Consider the following 18,160-nt stretch of genomic DNA (forward strand, 5'->3'; position numbering starts at 1 on the left):
TCTGTTTCTCTTATGTTAACTCTAGCTGACCTTCTCTACAGTGATTCCAATCAAGAGATAAAAAGTCCGCAGAGGAGCCAACCTTTTTCTGTTTTGCTTAGCATTCAGCTTTCAAAAATCTTGCCCTCAGCCTGAGTTAGTACATCTTAGCCTGATACTTTAATAGAGAAGTTGTCTATGTGCAACAAATAGGTCATATCCAAGCTCTGGAGAAATGCAGAGCAACCTTCAGAAACCGTGTGTTCTAGTTCAGGGTCCCAACTAAGGGCTGTGTGATCAAGGTTTCTCTAGGTCAGGTGTTGAAGTCTCAGCTGTAGGCCATTTATACAAACAGGAAGGCAGGTCTATTTTTCTCATGACTACTAGTTCTTGCAGTCTTATCTTGGAAAACTTTGTTATTTTAAAGTACTTTACCAGCCTGGGTAAGAGTTAAGTCTCTGTGATCCAGAATGTTGGCCGCCGCCTTTTTTTTAAATTTAAAATGAGTTCTGTTTAAATTGCGTTATGCAGGTCTTGAATGAAGATGACTTTCAAAAATGGGCCAATTTTCGTCGGGAGGCAGAAGCTGCAATTGACAACAGAGATGAGCTGTTAATGGAGACAGCGCAGCATCTGGAGACCAAACTCACCTTGCTGGGTAGCTAAAAATAAAAATCGTCATTGCGTGAAGTATCACTTGCTCTTCTGTGATATTCTTGGCAATCAGACAAACAGCTTATACTAGTTTATATCAAAAAGTCTTCCTCTGAGGTTTGGAAATCTCAGGGCTAGGGTGTACAGTCCAATGACAATGTCTAAACAAGTTCTTGTACATTCTGAGCAGCAGTAACTTTGAAAGAGTGTACTGAAAGTATCATGTGCCAGGAGCAAAGAACATTTACATCAGCTGTTAGTGGCACAGCTGACACAGTAGATAATGAAGTTCCCATAATTCAATCACGTGTCTGTGTCCTTAGATAAACCTATAAAATACTGTAAATTAACTACAGTTTTGAGCACAAATTTCAAGGGACTTTTGGTACTTAAACAGTAACTGAAACACATAGGCAATTTTGCTAGTGAATTCCTGCTGTTGTTGCATTGTCATGTTTGCTTTCTGCACTTTGTAAAAGGATATTTTGTGTTAAAACTTAAATTCAGTGGCACTTGTGCATCATCCATCACCGTTGTATCTAACAACACTATTCTGGTAAATTACAGAGCACTTCAGTGCTTTATTTTCTATTTTGTTTCCAAACATTTTGGTCTTTAGGAATTTGATTTTCGGAGTTGCCTCGGTCTCATTTTTCTGTGAATACAATCTGTGCCCGTACTTCATTATCCTGAATTTTCGTGATTGCAAGCTATTAGCATTATGGCTTCTTATAATCTCTGCAGTGATTTAAAAAATTAGAGTAATAACAGTAAATGCCATAAGCAGAACCACATAAGAAATAATGTAGATCTTGTCAGAATCTGTTACCTTTGCCAACCATTAAGGCTATGTGTGCTTTCATACTTTATTTCACAAAAAGTGTTCTTTTAGCTTAAATCATTATCTGTCTTTAATGCATCACAGTTACAGTATCTTCAAACTGACCTCTAGTGGAAGAGATAAGAACAGTATTGTAATATTCAGAAGGTGACTTACCATCAGGATGAGTGTTGGCATCTGCTTCTAAGTTTGCACATTTTCAAAAAGAAAACACTACCATTTCTTCTCCCTTTGATGGGTGAAGGATCTAACTTGACAACAGGGATAGCATTCATTTAAATAGTCAAAGTTCATCTTTTGCTTTGATGGGACTTAATGCAGTACTTTAAAAATGCATATGGAGTAATTCCTCTGCCAGTATATTGTCGGTTTGGATTATTAAGAAGAAATGAAGTGCGTTGTTCTAGCAACGAGTAAAATGAAGAGCCAGAACTTGATTGCTGACACATTCAGATCTTAATCCAAATACAGAACTTGTGCCTGTGTGTTTATTTGCTGGACAGTACCTTGGCTCAGCTCTTGATTAGTTCAGGATCACAATTGGAAGTCAAAGACCTTTTCTTAAAAAAGAAAATAGCAATGTGTTTTCCAAATGAAAGAAAACTAATACACTGCTTCTTTTCCTGTTTGCCCAGGAGCAACAGGGATTGAAGATCGACTGCAAGATGGAGTGCCTGACACCATTGCGGCTCTTCGAGAAGCTGGTGTACAAATCTGGGTGTTGACAGGAGACAAACAGGAAACAGCAGTTAACATTGCATATTCCTGTAAACTCCTGAACCAGAGAGACACTGTCTTCACCATTAACACTGAAAATAAGGTGAGTACAGAGAGATGCACAGAATTTACTATCTTTCCCTGTCTTTGTTTCTTGCAGCTTGGCACTGCTTTGCTTTAGGCTGCATTCAACACAAAAGAGCCAATGAAAAACCCATATAGCTGCATTAGGCCAGAAACTCTTTAGACTCCACGTAACGCACATAGTTGTTGATGTGCACAGATATTCCCTAAATTTCTATGGGCAATAAGAAGGTCAGGGAGTAGGCAAAGCAAACATACTCCAATATGAGAATAATCACTTCAAGGGCTCTCAGCTCCTGGGACTGACTAAAATACAGTGAACAATCTGTGGTGCCATCTATAGCTATTCCTGAAACCACCTGAATGGGAGAGAGAAAACAGTCCCAACTTTTGAAGAGGGTAAATGCTATTAAGGATGGTGAAAGTAAAAGGCTTTAGAAAAGCAAGCAGTGGCTTTTGCAGGTTGTGAAGCAACATAAGTAGGGTGTCAGGAAAACCACTGTCTTGCTTTTGGAAAACAGAATGTGCACTGTGCACAGCCCAGTGTCTCATCCCTCCAGGCATCCTGGTGGGACAGATTGCTTCGTGAGGTGGATTTAGGGGAGAGCAAGTTCAAGCATTATGGTTAAACCAGACTCATTTGCTGAGAGGTCAGCCCTGATCATTTCTAACACCCAAAAGCAGGGTCCAAAATACCAGCTGTGATGTCCTTTTTTATTTTCTTGCCAGTGACCTTAGTTCCTGTACAGCCCTGTATGTCCTGAGCCGCCCCAGGCAGCAGTGGCTGCCCTTCTCCCAGTGTGCTGCTCTGTCCTTTTTACAGAGTAACCACCTGTGGCCTGTACCCAGCAGTGACAGGAGTTAGCGCGAGACAAGCCTTTCTGTGGGTAGACAGGAGGCTGAGGAGGGAAGGCTGGGCTTCTTTCTGTCACCAGGCCAGTCGCTGGTCTTGGCTGACTGTTTTTCTCCCCACAGAAGAAGAGTTACTGATACAAGCCTGCCTTCTCTATAAAGCTATTGTGATGGTTAATTAAATCTAGTTAAAATACTGACTTTTTCTCGCAATAGGCAATTGTATAAAGCATGTATAAAGTATAAAGATGGCCTACTTTCTAACTGCTTTTGTCTGCAGTTAGTAGCTCTCCAAACAAGAATGAAATCCTATGCAAATGTCTCTCTCTTTTAATGTCACAGAAATAGGGAAACATGCAAAGATGATATGGAATTTGGCACGGAATACATTCCTTGCTTCAATGTGTAATTTAATTTGATACGCATATCTGCTTTAACAGAAGGCAAAATTAATATATTTAGGATGGAAATTAGAAGACGGTTTCTGTCAGAGAAGTGATGCTGCAGGCAGGACCACCCTGGCTCCGGGAAACACAAGCACATGCACAGCACTCTATACGGCCCTCGACCCAGGCTTGGATGCAAGCTGTGCACATATGGATTCTTGTGTGAATGCATGTGGTTCAGTGGGCACTGGAGTTTCTCCACAATAAGATTTAGTTTCTTCCCTTTCAAAACGTAGCCAAGAACATTGATTCTGAAAGTCTCCCAGTGACAGCAGCAGGCAAAACCAAATAATACGTACAAAGCATTTCACCCATTGATTTTGCCAAAATTAACCCTTGACTGCCTTCAGTAGGAAGGGATTCTGTTTACCCCCTGAGCCCAGCAGCTTACTCAAACACTGAAAATTAAATATCTTCCAGGCAGAAGCAACACAAATAGGCAGTTTAGGGAGTTATTTAAAAAGACAAGCCAAGGCAAATCAGGAATTTCCACTACAATTTTTGGATTGTTCACAGAAAGACGATTCTGCTTCAATATTTTTTAGAGGTTTTAAGTGTGCAGGAGAGATGCAGCTTTTTATTAGATGTCAGAGGTACATTTGATTTCAGAACCTCCCACTTAAGTGTAATTTAAATCTTGCAAACATCCTACACATGTACCTTATGCAACATAAAGTGAAAATAACATTTTAGAACTGAATCATCACTCAATAAAGCTGACAGAAAAGGTAGAAAAGGGAGTGATTAGCTCCTCAGGTATTCAGTGCCATGCCACAGAAGGAAGACTTTTAGTACTAACAGGCAGCAAAAGAATTTATAGATCATTCTGGGTTTTCTCTGATAGTGATGTGCGAATTTAGATCTGTATGGGAGAGGTAAAAGCACCTCCCCTTAAATCTGTGTGTATTTGATACTAATTCCAATTCTTTGCATCTATAATAAAAGGGAACTTTGGTTTAAAATGAGGCAGATTCACTAAGAAGGAAAGACTCAGTTTGTGTTTGAGGCACAGTGCTGGGCAATATGAAGCTTTACTTCTGTCCCTAACTGTGACACACACCTAATTTGTGACCTAGAAAAGGCCAAACTGTCAAAAATTACTGGGTAATTTTGAAAATTGGAATGTCTTGCTTCTCTACTGCAGTTTATTTCTGAGGGCAGCAAATGCTACAATATCTCATATCATTCATGTCAGAACTAGGTTTTTTTTAAATCTCCTTTAGAAGAAAAGGATTTTTTAAAAATTTCTGAACTCTCAGCATTCCAAGTATAAATATGTCCTCCTGATGTAACGATTATTTTCTTTTCTTTTAAAATAATTCCTTACACTTAACTAGCTGATAAGATGCACAGTGTTTTCACTGAATGATTTGATGACATCACCAAAATAATCTCCAGTCTGATGAATCTCAGTGTGTTTCTCGGTTTTCCCTACTGTTTATCTGATAGGCTTAAACCCACTGGCATAATTATACAAACATACACTTTGTAAAGCACTGTACTGTAAAGGGAGATGGAGATAACTATTTCTAGAACCACTTCTGTTTTCTCACAGGAAACTTGTGAATCTCTCTTGAATTTAACCTTGGAAGAGGTGAGGAAGAATTACGAGGTTGAAAAACCACAGAGGAAGTTTTTTGGCATTATCCCTACATCTTGCTCAGCCTCTGAGGCCCCCAGTCCTGAGTTCGGACTGGTGATCGATGGACGGACGCTGAACGTCATCTTCCAGGCGGGCCTGGAGGAGCAGTTCCTGGCACTGACGAAGCACTGCCGCTCGGTGCTGTGCTGCCGTTCCACCCCTCTTCAGAAGAGCATGGTGGTCAAGCTCATCCGGAGGAAGCTGAAAGTGATGACCCTGTCAATAGGTACCTCCATTCTGAATCTCACAGGAAAAAGGGGGAAGGAGGTTTTTTCTTTATGAGTTTTTTTATAGAATTGTCTAGGTTGGAAAAGACCTTGAAGATCATCCAGTCCAACCATCGACCTAACACTGACAGTTCCCAACTACACCATATCCCTAAGTTATGGAAATGTATGGAATGGAGCTGGGACTGTTCAGTTTGAGGAAGAGAAGGCTGAGGGGAGACCTCATCACTCTCTACAGCTCCCTGAAAGGACATTGTAGAGAGGTTGGTGCTGGTCTTTTCTCACAGGGAATTAGTGACAGAAGAAGCGGGAATGGCTTTAAACTGCAACAGGGGAGGTTTAGACTGGACATTAAGAAAAAGTTTTTCACAGAAAGAGTGGTCAGACAATGGAATAGGCTGCCCAGGGAGGGGGTGGAGTCACCATCCCTGGATGTGTTTAAGGGTCGTTTAGATGAGATATTGGGGGATATGGTGTAGGGGAGAACTTCGTAGAGTCGGGCTGATGGTTGGATTCGATGATCCCAGTCTTTTCCAACCTGAATGATTCTATGATTTCACATTGTATGAGCTATTTCTTGTGCCTTAGATAGTGGGAAAATAACACTGAATACTCTTTCCTGATCAAAAACCACATGAAAGTCATTCAGCTTTCACTGAGCAGATCTGGCCCCCATTTAAACAAGATGAAGGCACTCCAAATTCAGAATCTCTCAGCAGTCCCTTTCATGCACACCAGTACAAACATGTGTACACATTCCCTCCAGAATGCCATCACTTTGGGTGTGGAAAGCAGTCAATAGAAGTTAGTGTTTTGTCTTTTCTTAAAGCCCTTTTTCTGTCAGATTTTCCCAAATGGTAAAAACAGAGTTTTCCCCAGAGTGGTATTAAGCACTGACTTGCTTGCTTTTTACCTCCAAATAATGTGAAATGCTCTGAGTTTCCTGCTCTACTTTTGGTAAGTGATCCCACTAAAATCCTCCCAGAATTGATTTTTATGACTTAAAACTAAAAAATATACCTCTGTGGACCAGAGAAGGAAGAGTCTGATGTATTTTTAAATTTTTTACTTTGCCTTAGAGTTCAAAATATAAGCTTTCAACCTTCTGCTTCACTGATTTTTCTTTACCAGCTAACCTAATTCACCATCTCCACATTGCAGGCAACAACCATGGCTGGCCTTTCCATAGAAATTTGGTTATGTATGCAGCAAGCTGAAATGAAAATATTAAGTCCTGAAATTGGCTTGTTACATTGTCAACTACAATTAGATTTTTCATATAGTTTGGAGAGTTCAGTGAAGTAGGGTGCTGCAAAGCATGTCACTGAGCATGTGGAGTTCACCAAGCAGAAACATACAAAACAATGCAGATGTAGATGGTGTTGGGGTGGCCATGCCACCACCCAGCTGGTCTCAATGTCAGGCTTAGCTCTGGTGCATCCAGGTCTCCTGGGAAGGAGAATGTTCTAACCAAGATAAGAGCCTAGAGGTCATGACTGCTAGATGCTGAGTATCTGTTACCCCAATTAAGGTGCGTGGTAGTACAGAACAGCCTTTGTTTATCAGCATAGCTAGGGCTTTGTTCTTGTTCTGATATAGCCATTTTGTATCAAGCACCCTTTCTTGCACCTTTATTGTTCCCTCCTGTCTTCCCATTCTAGGTGATGGTGCAAATGATGTAAGTATGATTCAAGCGGCTGATGTTGGAATTGGAATATCTGGCCAAGAAGGCATGCAGGTATCTCTTCAATTTGTTTCCTTTCCTCTTTTGTCTCATGGTCTCTTGCTGCTTAATAAGTTTCATAGCAGCCCTATACTCTTGAGTGTCATCTTAATGAAGCAAGTTGGCATCATTATTGTCGTAAATTAATATGCAATTTGTAATTATGGGTCCAGCTAAAAAAAAGTGGTTTGAGCCAACAATTAGCGTGCATGGACAAACATGTGTTTGCTCATAAGCATGGAAAATCAGCAGATGCCGATCCAGTGTTAGGTTACTGAATCATCTCTGCTATAGCATTTCCAGGTTTTGTTGATGCCCTTTCAGTGCTTTCTGCCCCAGATTCTTTCCCACACATCCCCCTCCCTCATTCTCCTAAGATGGATAGTTCTGCAGAGATAGAAAATTCCAACTATTTTCTCAAGGGTGTTTTTTTTCTAATATTCAATATTAGGGAACCATTTCAATGTCCATGTTCAAATTTTATCATATTGAGTGGGAAAAAAGATACATTGCAAATTATCTTCTATTCTTTTTACTAAAGGCTGTGATGGCTAGTGACTTTGCAATATCCCGATTTAAGCATCTGAAAAAACTGCTTCTTGTCCATGGACACTGGTGTTATGCTCGCCTGGCAAAGATGGTGATTTACTTTTTCTACAAAAATGTGGTAAGATTATTAAAATTCTGGAAGTTTTCATCCTAGCAAGGATTAAGCCCCAGTCTGGGGGCTTTTTTTGTTTTTTGCAGGTTATACTCTCTTACTTTTTATGAAGCTACAGTTCCTGTTTCTTCACTTTGCAAGTTTATAGTATGCTACCTCCTTCTTAGTAATGTGCTGTATAAAGCATTGAGGAAAATATGGGTTCTAAATATATTTTGAAATAGCATTATTCCAGAGGGAAAAAGGACTCAAGGCTTAGTAACTTTTATATGGTAGTTCAAGAAACTTTATTAATAATACCCATGAGCCTCAAAATAAAGTTTGCATAAGGAAGCATTATTAGTGCTAGAATATAGAAGATTACTCTGCCCTAAGAATTGGTTGCCTGTGAAACCTCTGAATTTTTGCATTTATTTTGATAGGAACCACTTGCAAGTAATGATGCGGTCATAACTGGCATTTTTATTAAAAATTTAATGTATATGCAAATGAGCTGTGCATTGAAGAATAGTGTAAAGTGGAAAAACCTGATAGTAATACAGTTTCTACAAGACTGTGCAAACAAGTCCATTTGATCTGAAATACACTCTGAGCATGAAAGACTACTTAGAATTCAAAGTATTTGTTGGGTTTTTTTAAATAAATTTAAATAAGAACTACTTATCACTGTTAAAATTTGTAGTGGAGTTGGAGACTTTTTCTTGATTGGGCATCCTTTTAGATTTCAAAGGATATATATTTGCAATGTGAAATAGCTCTCCAGACTGGGATGCTGCTGTGCTATTATCTCCCGCTACCATTAGGGAGCAGGAAGCCTTTGATTCCAAATGGACAACCAGTTTGTAAAAGGATTTTAAAATCTGGTGCTCAGAGTTGTGAACAGTTTACTTAATTATTCTCTGATATTTTCTTAAGGAAACAATGGCTTTTAAAAAGCTGTATCACAGTGGATCAGTGTGAAGTAGACCCTTAAGATATGGAATCTTCTGGAATAAAGTGCAGAGCTGTCTACTGATGGTACCTTTAACCAAAATAAGGGCTTCTTGGGAGGCTGTTAATAACCAATACACTACGTAAACCTCATAGGTGAAAATATGAGAGACACAGACAATGTATGAATGCAAATTAAAGGGTTCAGAACAGCTGCAATAGTAGGGAACAGCGTGGAGAAAGGAAGAGGACGTAAAGGAGAGGCTGTAGGAAATGTGCAGCTTCACGACTCCCACAGTCCAAAGAGAAATGAAATCACATCAGCATGAAGAATGTGCTTCTGCACAGGTGGGGAGCCACACTTCAACTTGTAATAGGATGTTGGTTTTGTGTCTGCTTCTCCACAGAGCTACGTCAACCTGCTCTTCTGGTACCAGTTCTTCTGTGGGTTCTCAGGCAGCACAATGATAGATTACTGGCAGATGATCTTTTTCAATCTCTTCTTCACCTCGATGCCCCCTCTTCTCTTTGGAGTCCTGGATAGGGATGTTTCCGCAGAAACACTTCTAAGTTTGCCCAAATTGTACAAGAATGGACAAAATTCAGAGGTATGTCTTGATTGCTGAAATAACTGCTTGATAAGCCAAAGGACCACAGATTTTTTTGGTTTCGTGAGGAAGGAATGAAGAGTTTAGACTTACCTGGAACCAACTAATCCATTTATGGTTTCCAGTTTGCTGATGTGCACTAAAAGAAGGTATAATTGTAGCTGTCAGAAGAACTGGTAAGGAACTTATGACTGAAGTTGCTTCCTGGAAGTGAAGCTGGGTGCTTGGTCATAGTTGGAAGATGTATATGGGAAGGTTTATTCTGCCATTAAATATATGGAGCAATTCAGTTTGGTACCAACATGCTGCATGATAATAAGTGATGTGCTAGCAAATCAGCTCTGAGTTTGGTGTTTCTGATCTGAAGAGAGATGACAGAGCAAATATGTGTGCGTATGTGTATTTGTACACATCACATATATAGATGATTTCTTAGTGAAGGTATAGCGAGAAATAAAGGAATCATGATAAGAAATGTAACAAATGAGGGTAAAATAGTTTAGCTGGTCCCTGATTAAACTCTGCTTAGATCTGGTGCTTTAAACAGTCTCAACCTACTGAAGAAGAAAAGCTTGTTAAAAAGATTACAGCAAAAATGACAAGAAAATGCAAACCCTTAAATCAATAAACAACCTGACATTTCTACTCTCAGGTTTAGAAATACACCTGTTAATACATAAAGGATTTTGTCACAGTTTGGTATCTAGGCTGTTCCAGGCATTAACCATTTCATTTATTTACTTCTTTTATTTCAATAGCCGGTATTATGCAGAAAATATGCATGAAATATGTTATGTTTTTACCTCAGTTTGCCTGCCAGGTTTAGAGAACCAGTCTGATCTCTGTATGTTTGCGAGGAGCATACATACCAGGTTTTGCATATGCATACAGTACAGTAGCACTTATTCCCAAACTGCCTTAACATTTTTAACAGGAAATTATGGAAATAAGCAAAATCTGAAGTGACCTTAGTTTTAAATCACAGAATTGCAGGGTACTTGGGAATTCTTCTCTTTCCTTCTCTTTCTCCTAATACCTATTTTCATTATCCTGGGCTTTTTAGCAGTGATTTTTAGCACTGATGAACACTGGTGGTCCACATCATGTTTAATGATGTTTTGAAAAACCTATGCAAGGGAGTGCAAAAATTTGAGGATTCTCTGTAGGACTTTCCATCCCTTTTCTTATAAGCTCTTGGACTTCACATATGTGTGAAATATATATTCTTTACTATTTTGAAGAGATTATTGTTGTTGTTGCTTTGGCATTTTGTTTACACTGAAACAACAGGAGTCCAGTCTTCTGTCGCTGCAATAATGCATCCCACTCCACAGGAGCTGTGGCCCCACAGGTTGCTAGAGAAGTTTGAATATGACAAATAGTCAAAGTAAAATGGCATGAAATAGATGTTTCAATGGAAGAAACCTTAACATAAAAGATTTTTGACCAATTCTATAGCTCTAGGAAGAGCTTTGTGTGAAAAAGAATTTGAGGAATGGAGTCCTTTGGGGAGGGAAGGGGCGTTCATGACATTCAGCTTTTAAGACCCTTAGTTGATTGGCTAATCTTCCTAAGGTCAGTCTTTAGTTAAGGCAGAAAAAATGCCTGTTCAGAGATAAACTTTTGCTCTAAATCAGCTGCTCAGGAGGCATTTACTCATGAAGAGTCAGATCAGTTAGCTATAAACAGTAGTCTGAATGGAAGAAAAACAGTCAGCAATTATGTCTGCAGGACAGACTAGAGATGTGTGTCCCATCATAATTACTGTTATCTATAAACTCCTGCAGATATACAAGCTGTCAACTTTTATTATTACAATGTTGGATGCCTTCTATCAGAGCCTCATTTGCTTCTTTGTCCCCTATTTGGTAAGTACAATCTTCATTAGTATTCTCATATTAAAAATAGAAAAATTCTCTTCTGAATACTCAGGGTTCATCACACTCTATCTTCTTGTTTTCTAGACATACAAGGACTCTGACATAGATGTGTTTTCCTTTGGAAACCCCATCAATACCATCTCCCTCCTGACCATTCTCTTGCATCAGGCTCTAGAAATGAAAACGTGGGTATGTGTTTGACCTGTCCTGTTCACGTGACTATTTTTCTTTTGTGAACATAGCATACTGTGTAGACATGGCATTGTCTCTCAGAGACATTTACCTGAATTCTGGGTCACAAAAAGTAAGTAACAGATGCACTGAGATTTCACAATGTGCCCGAACTGATTATTAGCCTCAGGATAATACCTTGTGCACAGTGACAAAATTTGCTTCTACTGTGCCTTTCAACAGAACAGAACATGATTTTTACATACTTCAATATATGAGAACTTATTTCTTAAAGAGCTGTATTCACTGTCACTGTTGTTTTGCAAGTTAATTTCTCCTACTGCACTTTTCAGTAGCATGGACTATTGGATATGTTCTTTCCTATGTGTCTTTGTATCCGCCTGCCTTACACCAAGACTCAGGGTCTTACAAGCATCACTTTAATTTCGTGAATTCTGCTTACAGACGCTGTTCCACTTGGTAACGATGGTTGGCAGTGTGGTGTTTTACTTCATCTTCTCTCTGATCTACAATGCCACCTGCGTGGTCTGCAACCCTCCCACCAACCCTTACTGGATTATGGAGAGACAGCTTTCAGACCCCACCTTCTATTTACTGTGTCTTATTACCCCAGTCATCGCACTCTTGCCAAGGTATGAATGATGCACAGTGTTCCTCTCAATTTTCATTTTGTGGATTTGCAGGCATTTGAGTGAAATAACAATAGTGATGTGGTAATGATGTTGGGCACGTGTGTTGCACAGGGCTAAGTGGTCAGTGTGGAAGTCAGATGTCTGGATTCAACTTTCCAGTTCATGAACCTTTAATTTATTCAGTTATATAACCCTAGATAAGTCACTGTATATCTACTGCTTTTGTTTTCCCATCAGGAAAACCTTTATTTCTGGAGTGCTTCAAAGTTTACCAGTACAAATCTGCTACATAATTGTTCACTATCATAAACACAAAGTTGCTGAGCTGTTCAAGACTAGAAAGCAAGTCTTTGAAATATTCCTGTGTGCTTTGAGAGTTACAAAATGTATTCTGTTTCTTAAGTATATTACAGTGCATTACTAAGCCAAATTTAAGAACATGTTTCTATATGAAATAATTTTCTGCATCCAGAATTTTAGTTTCTCTCTGTGCAACAAATCAGGTATGTTAAAGATAGATTTAACTGAGGCTGAATAACATTTGGAGAGGGATAATTATTTTGATAGGTTGCTGAAAAAAATGGTTTCAAAAACATAATGATTCTGTTCCCATATATGTATATTGTAACCTTACTGCTTTTGGTGTTTAATACCTTAATCATTCTTTAAGCAGATATTCTTTCTCTGAGTTGCACCACTTATTTTTAAATCTTTATTTGTGCTTGGACAATGAAAGAAATGGGTTTGTTTGACTATCTTCTCACCCTAATTGTCATGAAGTAGTGCAGCACACTGGTATTGCAAGAATCAGGAAAATATCCTTAGTATCTGATTTTATAAATCCTTTAAATCCTTTAAGGCATCAGAATCTGAGCGCTAACTCTGTCTAAAAAGGACCCTTTCAAGATTAGACTATATTTTTCTTCAAATTATTATTATTATTTCCCCATTTGAGTTGAGATGCTCTTGTGATTTCATGTTATATAACTTCAGGTCAGGATAAACAACACACAGTTCAGTAAGGTCTTCTAGGCAGAGCATCCTTTCCCAGTCTGTTTTGCTCCTGTGTGATTTTTGTTTTCCTATCAGCCCTCATTCGCAGTGTCATTTTTGACTCTGAGCTTTCTACTGAGACCTATATCAAACATGTGGTTAGAGAACTCATATCTCCATCTTGGGAATTCAGGAAGGTTATTGTTGCTGCCTCAGCAGGATACTGAGTTTAACAATTTGTATCTTGATATCTTCAGAGTTGGAGAACTGCTGTTCCTTCATGTATGTACCCCAGATTATCTTCTGCAGAGTCCTCAATTCACAGAATATCCATCCCCCAGTACCTGCTACAATTTAGCTGGATCAGCATATCACAGCAGTGGTGAAACCACCCTTTGTGAAAATGCACTTAATTTTAAGTTTCAGTTGGTTCATCTCACCACGTGGCCTGCTCCCTATCTCCTTGAGAAATCATTTGGGTCCTTGAGATTCTGGTTTCTTCCTAAGAGGTTTTGTTAAAGTCCTTGCTCTCCTCAGTTCTTCGTTTCGCTACTGCCTTCTGTGCTAGCTGACATTTCTGAGACACTGCAGGCACTCGGGGGGCACTTGCCTGTGCCCTGCCTGCATCCAAGCTTTTCCTGGACCACTCTCTGGCAGCACTTTGCAGAGCATCCTCTGTGCATCTGCACCTTAGAACTGCCTCTGAATTTTGTTTTGGGACACAAACTGCACAGTGTTAGGTACTAAAACCATCTAATCTAAGAAGAAGAAAGAGATCTGAATTTCATGTTCATTCATTGCCAAGGGAAGGCACTGTGTCTTTTGGAGGATTTCAATATACGAACCAGATATATTTCTCCAGCTGTGGAAGGCAGACTGCAGTCTGCCAAGAAGCCCTGCAGAGCCTCAACATTTTGAGGGCTCATAATTGAGTCTTGTACCCTGCAGGGCTGTAGGAAGGGCAGGAGCAAGTGAAAGCTGGTCACGGAATGAAAGACACAGTTCTTCCCTTCTCTGTCCTCCTGTCTGGTCCACAGGCAACTTGCACAGACATACAGAGGGCAACTTGAGGAGAAAGACAAAGGACACTATGATCCACACCAGATCTACACAAATGGATCCCAGCTCTCTGTAGCTGTGCTCTTAGCTGCCCAACCATAACTAGCAACTGCACAGTTCCCAGTCCTGAGATGCTATGGGATTGAGCAGCCTGAGCACAGGCATAGAAAATACATGTTTATCCATTCCTACTTGTGCAGATAGGCCTGAGAAAGCCATTGCCTTAAAAGACCTTTCTGTACACAGTCTAGCTTGTTAGGCTTTTTAATCTCGTTATATTTATTTATGCATACATTTAGCAGCAGGATGTGAAGATGACAGCTTGCTTAATGCAATTTCAAAGAGTCCTCATGTTTGTTTTAAAATGCATATTGAGGCCATCTATGTAAAGGTGAAATCCTATTAGAAAGATGCTTTGAAAGAGACTTTGGTTTCCAGACAAAACGGACATGACATGGAGGGAGGATATGTGCTCTCTCACTGCACACAATATATAGTTATATAAGTTCTCTGTCCTGCAAAGGGCAGGTAGGACTTTTTTTTTTTTACTGCTTCCTGAGAAAGTCCACACACTGAGGTTTTTTAATTTCTGGTTTTATGTTACCTATCATATTAAGATCCCTCCTTTAGCCTGTTTTAGCAGTATAAATACAGTCTCAGTCTCCTCAAATACTGCATCTCTTGGTGAGCTTCTACATATCTTTCTTGCACTGTTCAGCATTCAAGTGGGTCTATTATAATTTATTTAGTATTTATATGCATGTAGTTGACTCTATGCAGGTCAAGATAAGTATAGTTACATGTTGCATTAAGATCCAGAAGTCAACTTTCATCTACCAGGTATAAGGTGTCTACCAGATGCCTTTAGAGCAATGGAAAATTAGCAACTGGATTTGTGTTATGCAAGGAACCCCCTGGTAAGACAATTCATTCTCTTCCTCTTTCATCAGGTTCTTTATTTTTGCTCTGCAAGGAACCTTTGGAGCATCTCTGATTCTGAAAGCACAGCAACTAGATAAACTTCCTAGAGGTCAACAGGATCTTGAAATCCAGAAGTTGAGATCAAGAAAACAAACTACCTCTGGTGCACCTGTAGTATCACCTGCATCTAATGATGACCTTGACCAAAACATCAGCCACTTATGTGTGTCACCATTTTTACATCCAGCAGCAACAACAGCTGTCTCTCAGGGAGACACAGAAACTCAGGGACTTTCCACCTCTGATGTGAATCCTCTCAGGAAACAGACACCTGAAGAAGGCTACTATTTCTTTAATAGGTGGGCAGAGGAAGAATCTACTGCTACAGACTCTTCAGCAGGACCTTTCTCTGGCCATTGTCCCCCTGTACCCAGCAGGGTAACAAATCCTGGACAGAACAGTGGCAAACTGACTAAAGATAATGCTAACAATTTTAATCATGGAAGCCATCGGCGATCTGTGAGTGCAGTGACGCTCTGAAGAAACATTCAGAAATGGGATCCACAGCCCATGTGGAAAAGGGTACCATAGGGAAAATAAAATGTCTATTTATACTTAACCGTGATGCTCCCTACAAAAGGAGAGAGACGTGTGGAGTAGTGCAATAATATCTCTAATATGCAACTTTTCCTATGTGCATATATAGTTTTGGTTTGTCATTACATGACTTCTCGATCTTCCTGGTTCTGTTTCATTAGAGGAATGTTACATGAGCATCACACAGTTGCTGAGAAATGTGCAATTACTTTCTTTCATCAAGGAATATTTTTCTTTCACAGTAATAGAGAATAATTGTACTGGTGATGTTTCAATGTTATTATGCTATTGAGGTAATAGAAAGAGAATCCATTCTATATTAACCTAAGTCTTAGAGCAACACATCCCACTCTAGCTTTTACTATCAAGGTCTTAAAAAGACCTTACTAACTTAAAAATTACAGTTCTGCCTGAAAAAAATGTTATCTCCTGGTACTAAAGGTATTTTCAGAATAACAGCATCAGAAAGAGATTAGAGAACGTTCTGGTTTTTAATATATGGACTTCATACATATAGAAATATCAGGTCTGTAGTCTGTTTTCCCTGAATAGTAAGCTCAGTATTTTTATGCAGGCAGTGGTTTGACCTGATACTGTTAAGAAAAGTAGAAATGAGTTTATAAAGTAGAAGAATGCAAATACTGAACTGCAAGAACTGACAGGATAACTCAGGGATAAGTGGAATCTACTTCTTCATACCTACAAATGTAGACAGATATAAAAAGTCAAATTCAAGGATTTATGTTCTGGAATTCTAAATTCATCTAGAAACTCAGTTTCTTCCTTCCATTTTCTATATAATTATGTAGTGTTGCTGCATTCAGTCAAGTATAAATCATGCTCTTCCCTAAGCTGGTTACATTCAGTAGTTGATGGAGATCTCAATAACAGAAATTTTGACAAGCAATATATGAAGGTCACTAATCACACTGCAGTAAGTACATGCTGTAGAATGACCAAAATATGCATAATATGTTCATCCTTTTCAGTATCTCAGGGCAACAAGATGCAGGAAAAAGAAACATAAAATGTCACCATCATCACTACCTATTGCAATGCAATGAAAGGTGACTTTGATATTTCTTATAGAAATGTTGACTAGTAAGACCATTTCCCAACTTTTTCTTCACAATGTGGGGTGAAATCGTAACTATGTTTTAAATTCAAACAATCTGTACTTTTGTAAATCTACCACTGGTTCTGATTTAAGTAAGTTTTTAGCCTTTTTTATACATGCTATATCAATTTAGCTATTTACTACTTATTACGATGTGTGATCTGTTTAATAACCTATTTAGCAAATACTAATTTAAATTTTGTGTGTTATAATAATGACTGTAACTAGAGTCTTCAATATGTTACTTTAAAGTAACCAAAAAAAACATTTAAAAAATTGAGTAGCATATCTGCCAATGCGATTTCTGGTAGTCAGAGCAAGAGCACACATAGAACTATAATTATTAAAGTATTAATTGTCATATGTTAAACAATTCGTAAAGAGATTTTTTGCATGATGCACAAAATTAAGGAAATTAGGCATAGCTGAGATTATTGTTAATGGAGTGTGAGATTGTTCAAATGTTTGCTCACTAGCTGGGAATGGACCTTGGGTGACAAGACTTAAGATCAAGCCTTTACAATTCACAGCCATGTTTTTACATTAAATGGTCCATTTCCTTTGAACTTAAAGAAGATGCCAATTCCTTACACATTTTATTACAAAATGTTAAGTGTTTTTACAGTAATAAATGTAATATGATCATGACTTGGTGTGTTGTTGAGAGGACAAACAGAGTAGTTATTTTCCTATTGTCATCCATGAGTGTCAAACTCATGTTTTCAGAGGCCACTTCTCTATCTAGTAGGCCATGCTATAAGAATGCTTACCAAAAAAAACCTAGATAACAAATTTATCTGCATGTGTAAGGGGACTGAGCATATATGGGAAAGGGCCAGACAGGTTATGTTTCAGCAAATCTGGAAGACCTGTAGATGTTTCTAAATTCAAAGCCAAGAACTAATCTCATGTTTTCTCATCACAGCTTCTGCAAAACCATTCTTCCATGCATTTTGCTCTGACAGCTGGGCTTAGGTTCAGAAATGGCATATAGTTAAGGGAGGGTCCTTTTAAGAAGGGGAATGAAGGAAGGATTGCTTATGATCTCCAGAAAATAGCCCCTAAAATGATGGAGTCCCTGCTATGTCAGGGAATAAAAGATGCAGAAGACAGCCCCTCTCTAAGTAGCTTCTAGGCTGTAACTAAAACCAGTTACTCCAGTTAAAAGAAAGAAAGAATCCAAAGTTGCATGGCTGCCTTAGATAGTTCTACAGCTAGACCTACATTCTGTTAATTCTATTGTGTGGTAGATGCTAACAAAATGGTCCAATAGATTCATTTACCTGGAGAGTTTGCAAGATAGAAGAAAAGCATCCCTGATCCTTGAGAAGAGACAAATCTGAAACAATCAGAAACAAAGGCAGTATCGGGCAAGACCTGGCCTCTGCATCCCAGCTAGCTCTGC

At 38.9% G+C, this 18,160-nt stretch overlaps 1 protein-coding gene across 1 annotated transcript in view; it reads left to right on the forward strand.

Moving 5' to 3' along the window:
* The window catches only part of ATP10B (ATPase phospholipid transporting 10B (putative)), a 49,964-nt gene extending 34,383 nt beyond the window's left edge, over positions 1 to 15,581 (forward strand). The window contains exons 12-21 of the mRNA XM_074915708.1: positions 511 to 637; positions 2,110 to 2,294; positions 5,129 to 5,441; positions 7,104 to 7,180; positions 7,707 to 7,832; positions 9,164 to 9,364; positions 11,152 to 11,232; positions 11,329 to 11,433; positions 11,881 to 12,068; positions 15,071 to 15,581. Coding sequence (XP_074771809.1) covers positions 511 to 637; positions 2,110 to 2,294; positions 5,129 to 5,441; positions 7,104 to 7,180; positions 7,707 to 7,832; positions 9,164 to 9,364; positions 11,152 to 11,232; positions 11,329 to 11,433; positions 11,881 to 12,068; positions 15,071 to 15,581 — 1,914 coding nt within the window. The remainder of the gene's footprint in view (positions 1 to 510; positions 638 to 2,109; positions 2,295 to 5,128; positions 5,442 to 7,103; positions 7,181 to 7,706; positions 7,833 to 9,163; positions 9,365 to 11,151; positions 11,233 to 11,328; positions 11,434 to 11,880; positions 12,069 to 15,070) is intronic.
* The last annotated feature ends 2,579 nt before the right edge of the window (positions 15,582 to 18,160 follow it).

Source organism: Athene noctua, chromosome 12 (assembly GCF_965140245.1).
Source record: "Athene noctua chromosome 12, bAthNoc1.hap1.1, whole genome shotgun sequence".
Classification (NCBI taxonomy): domain Eukaryota; kingdom Metazoa; phylum Chordata; class Aves; order Strigiformes; family Strigidae; genus Athene; species Athene noctua.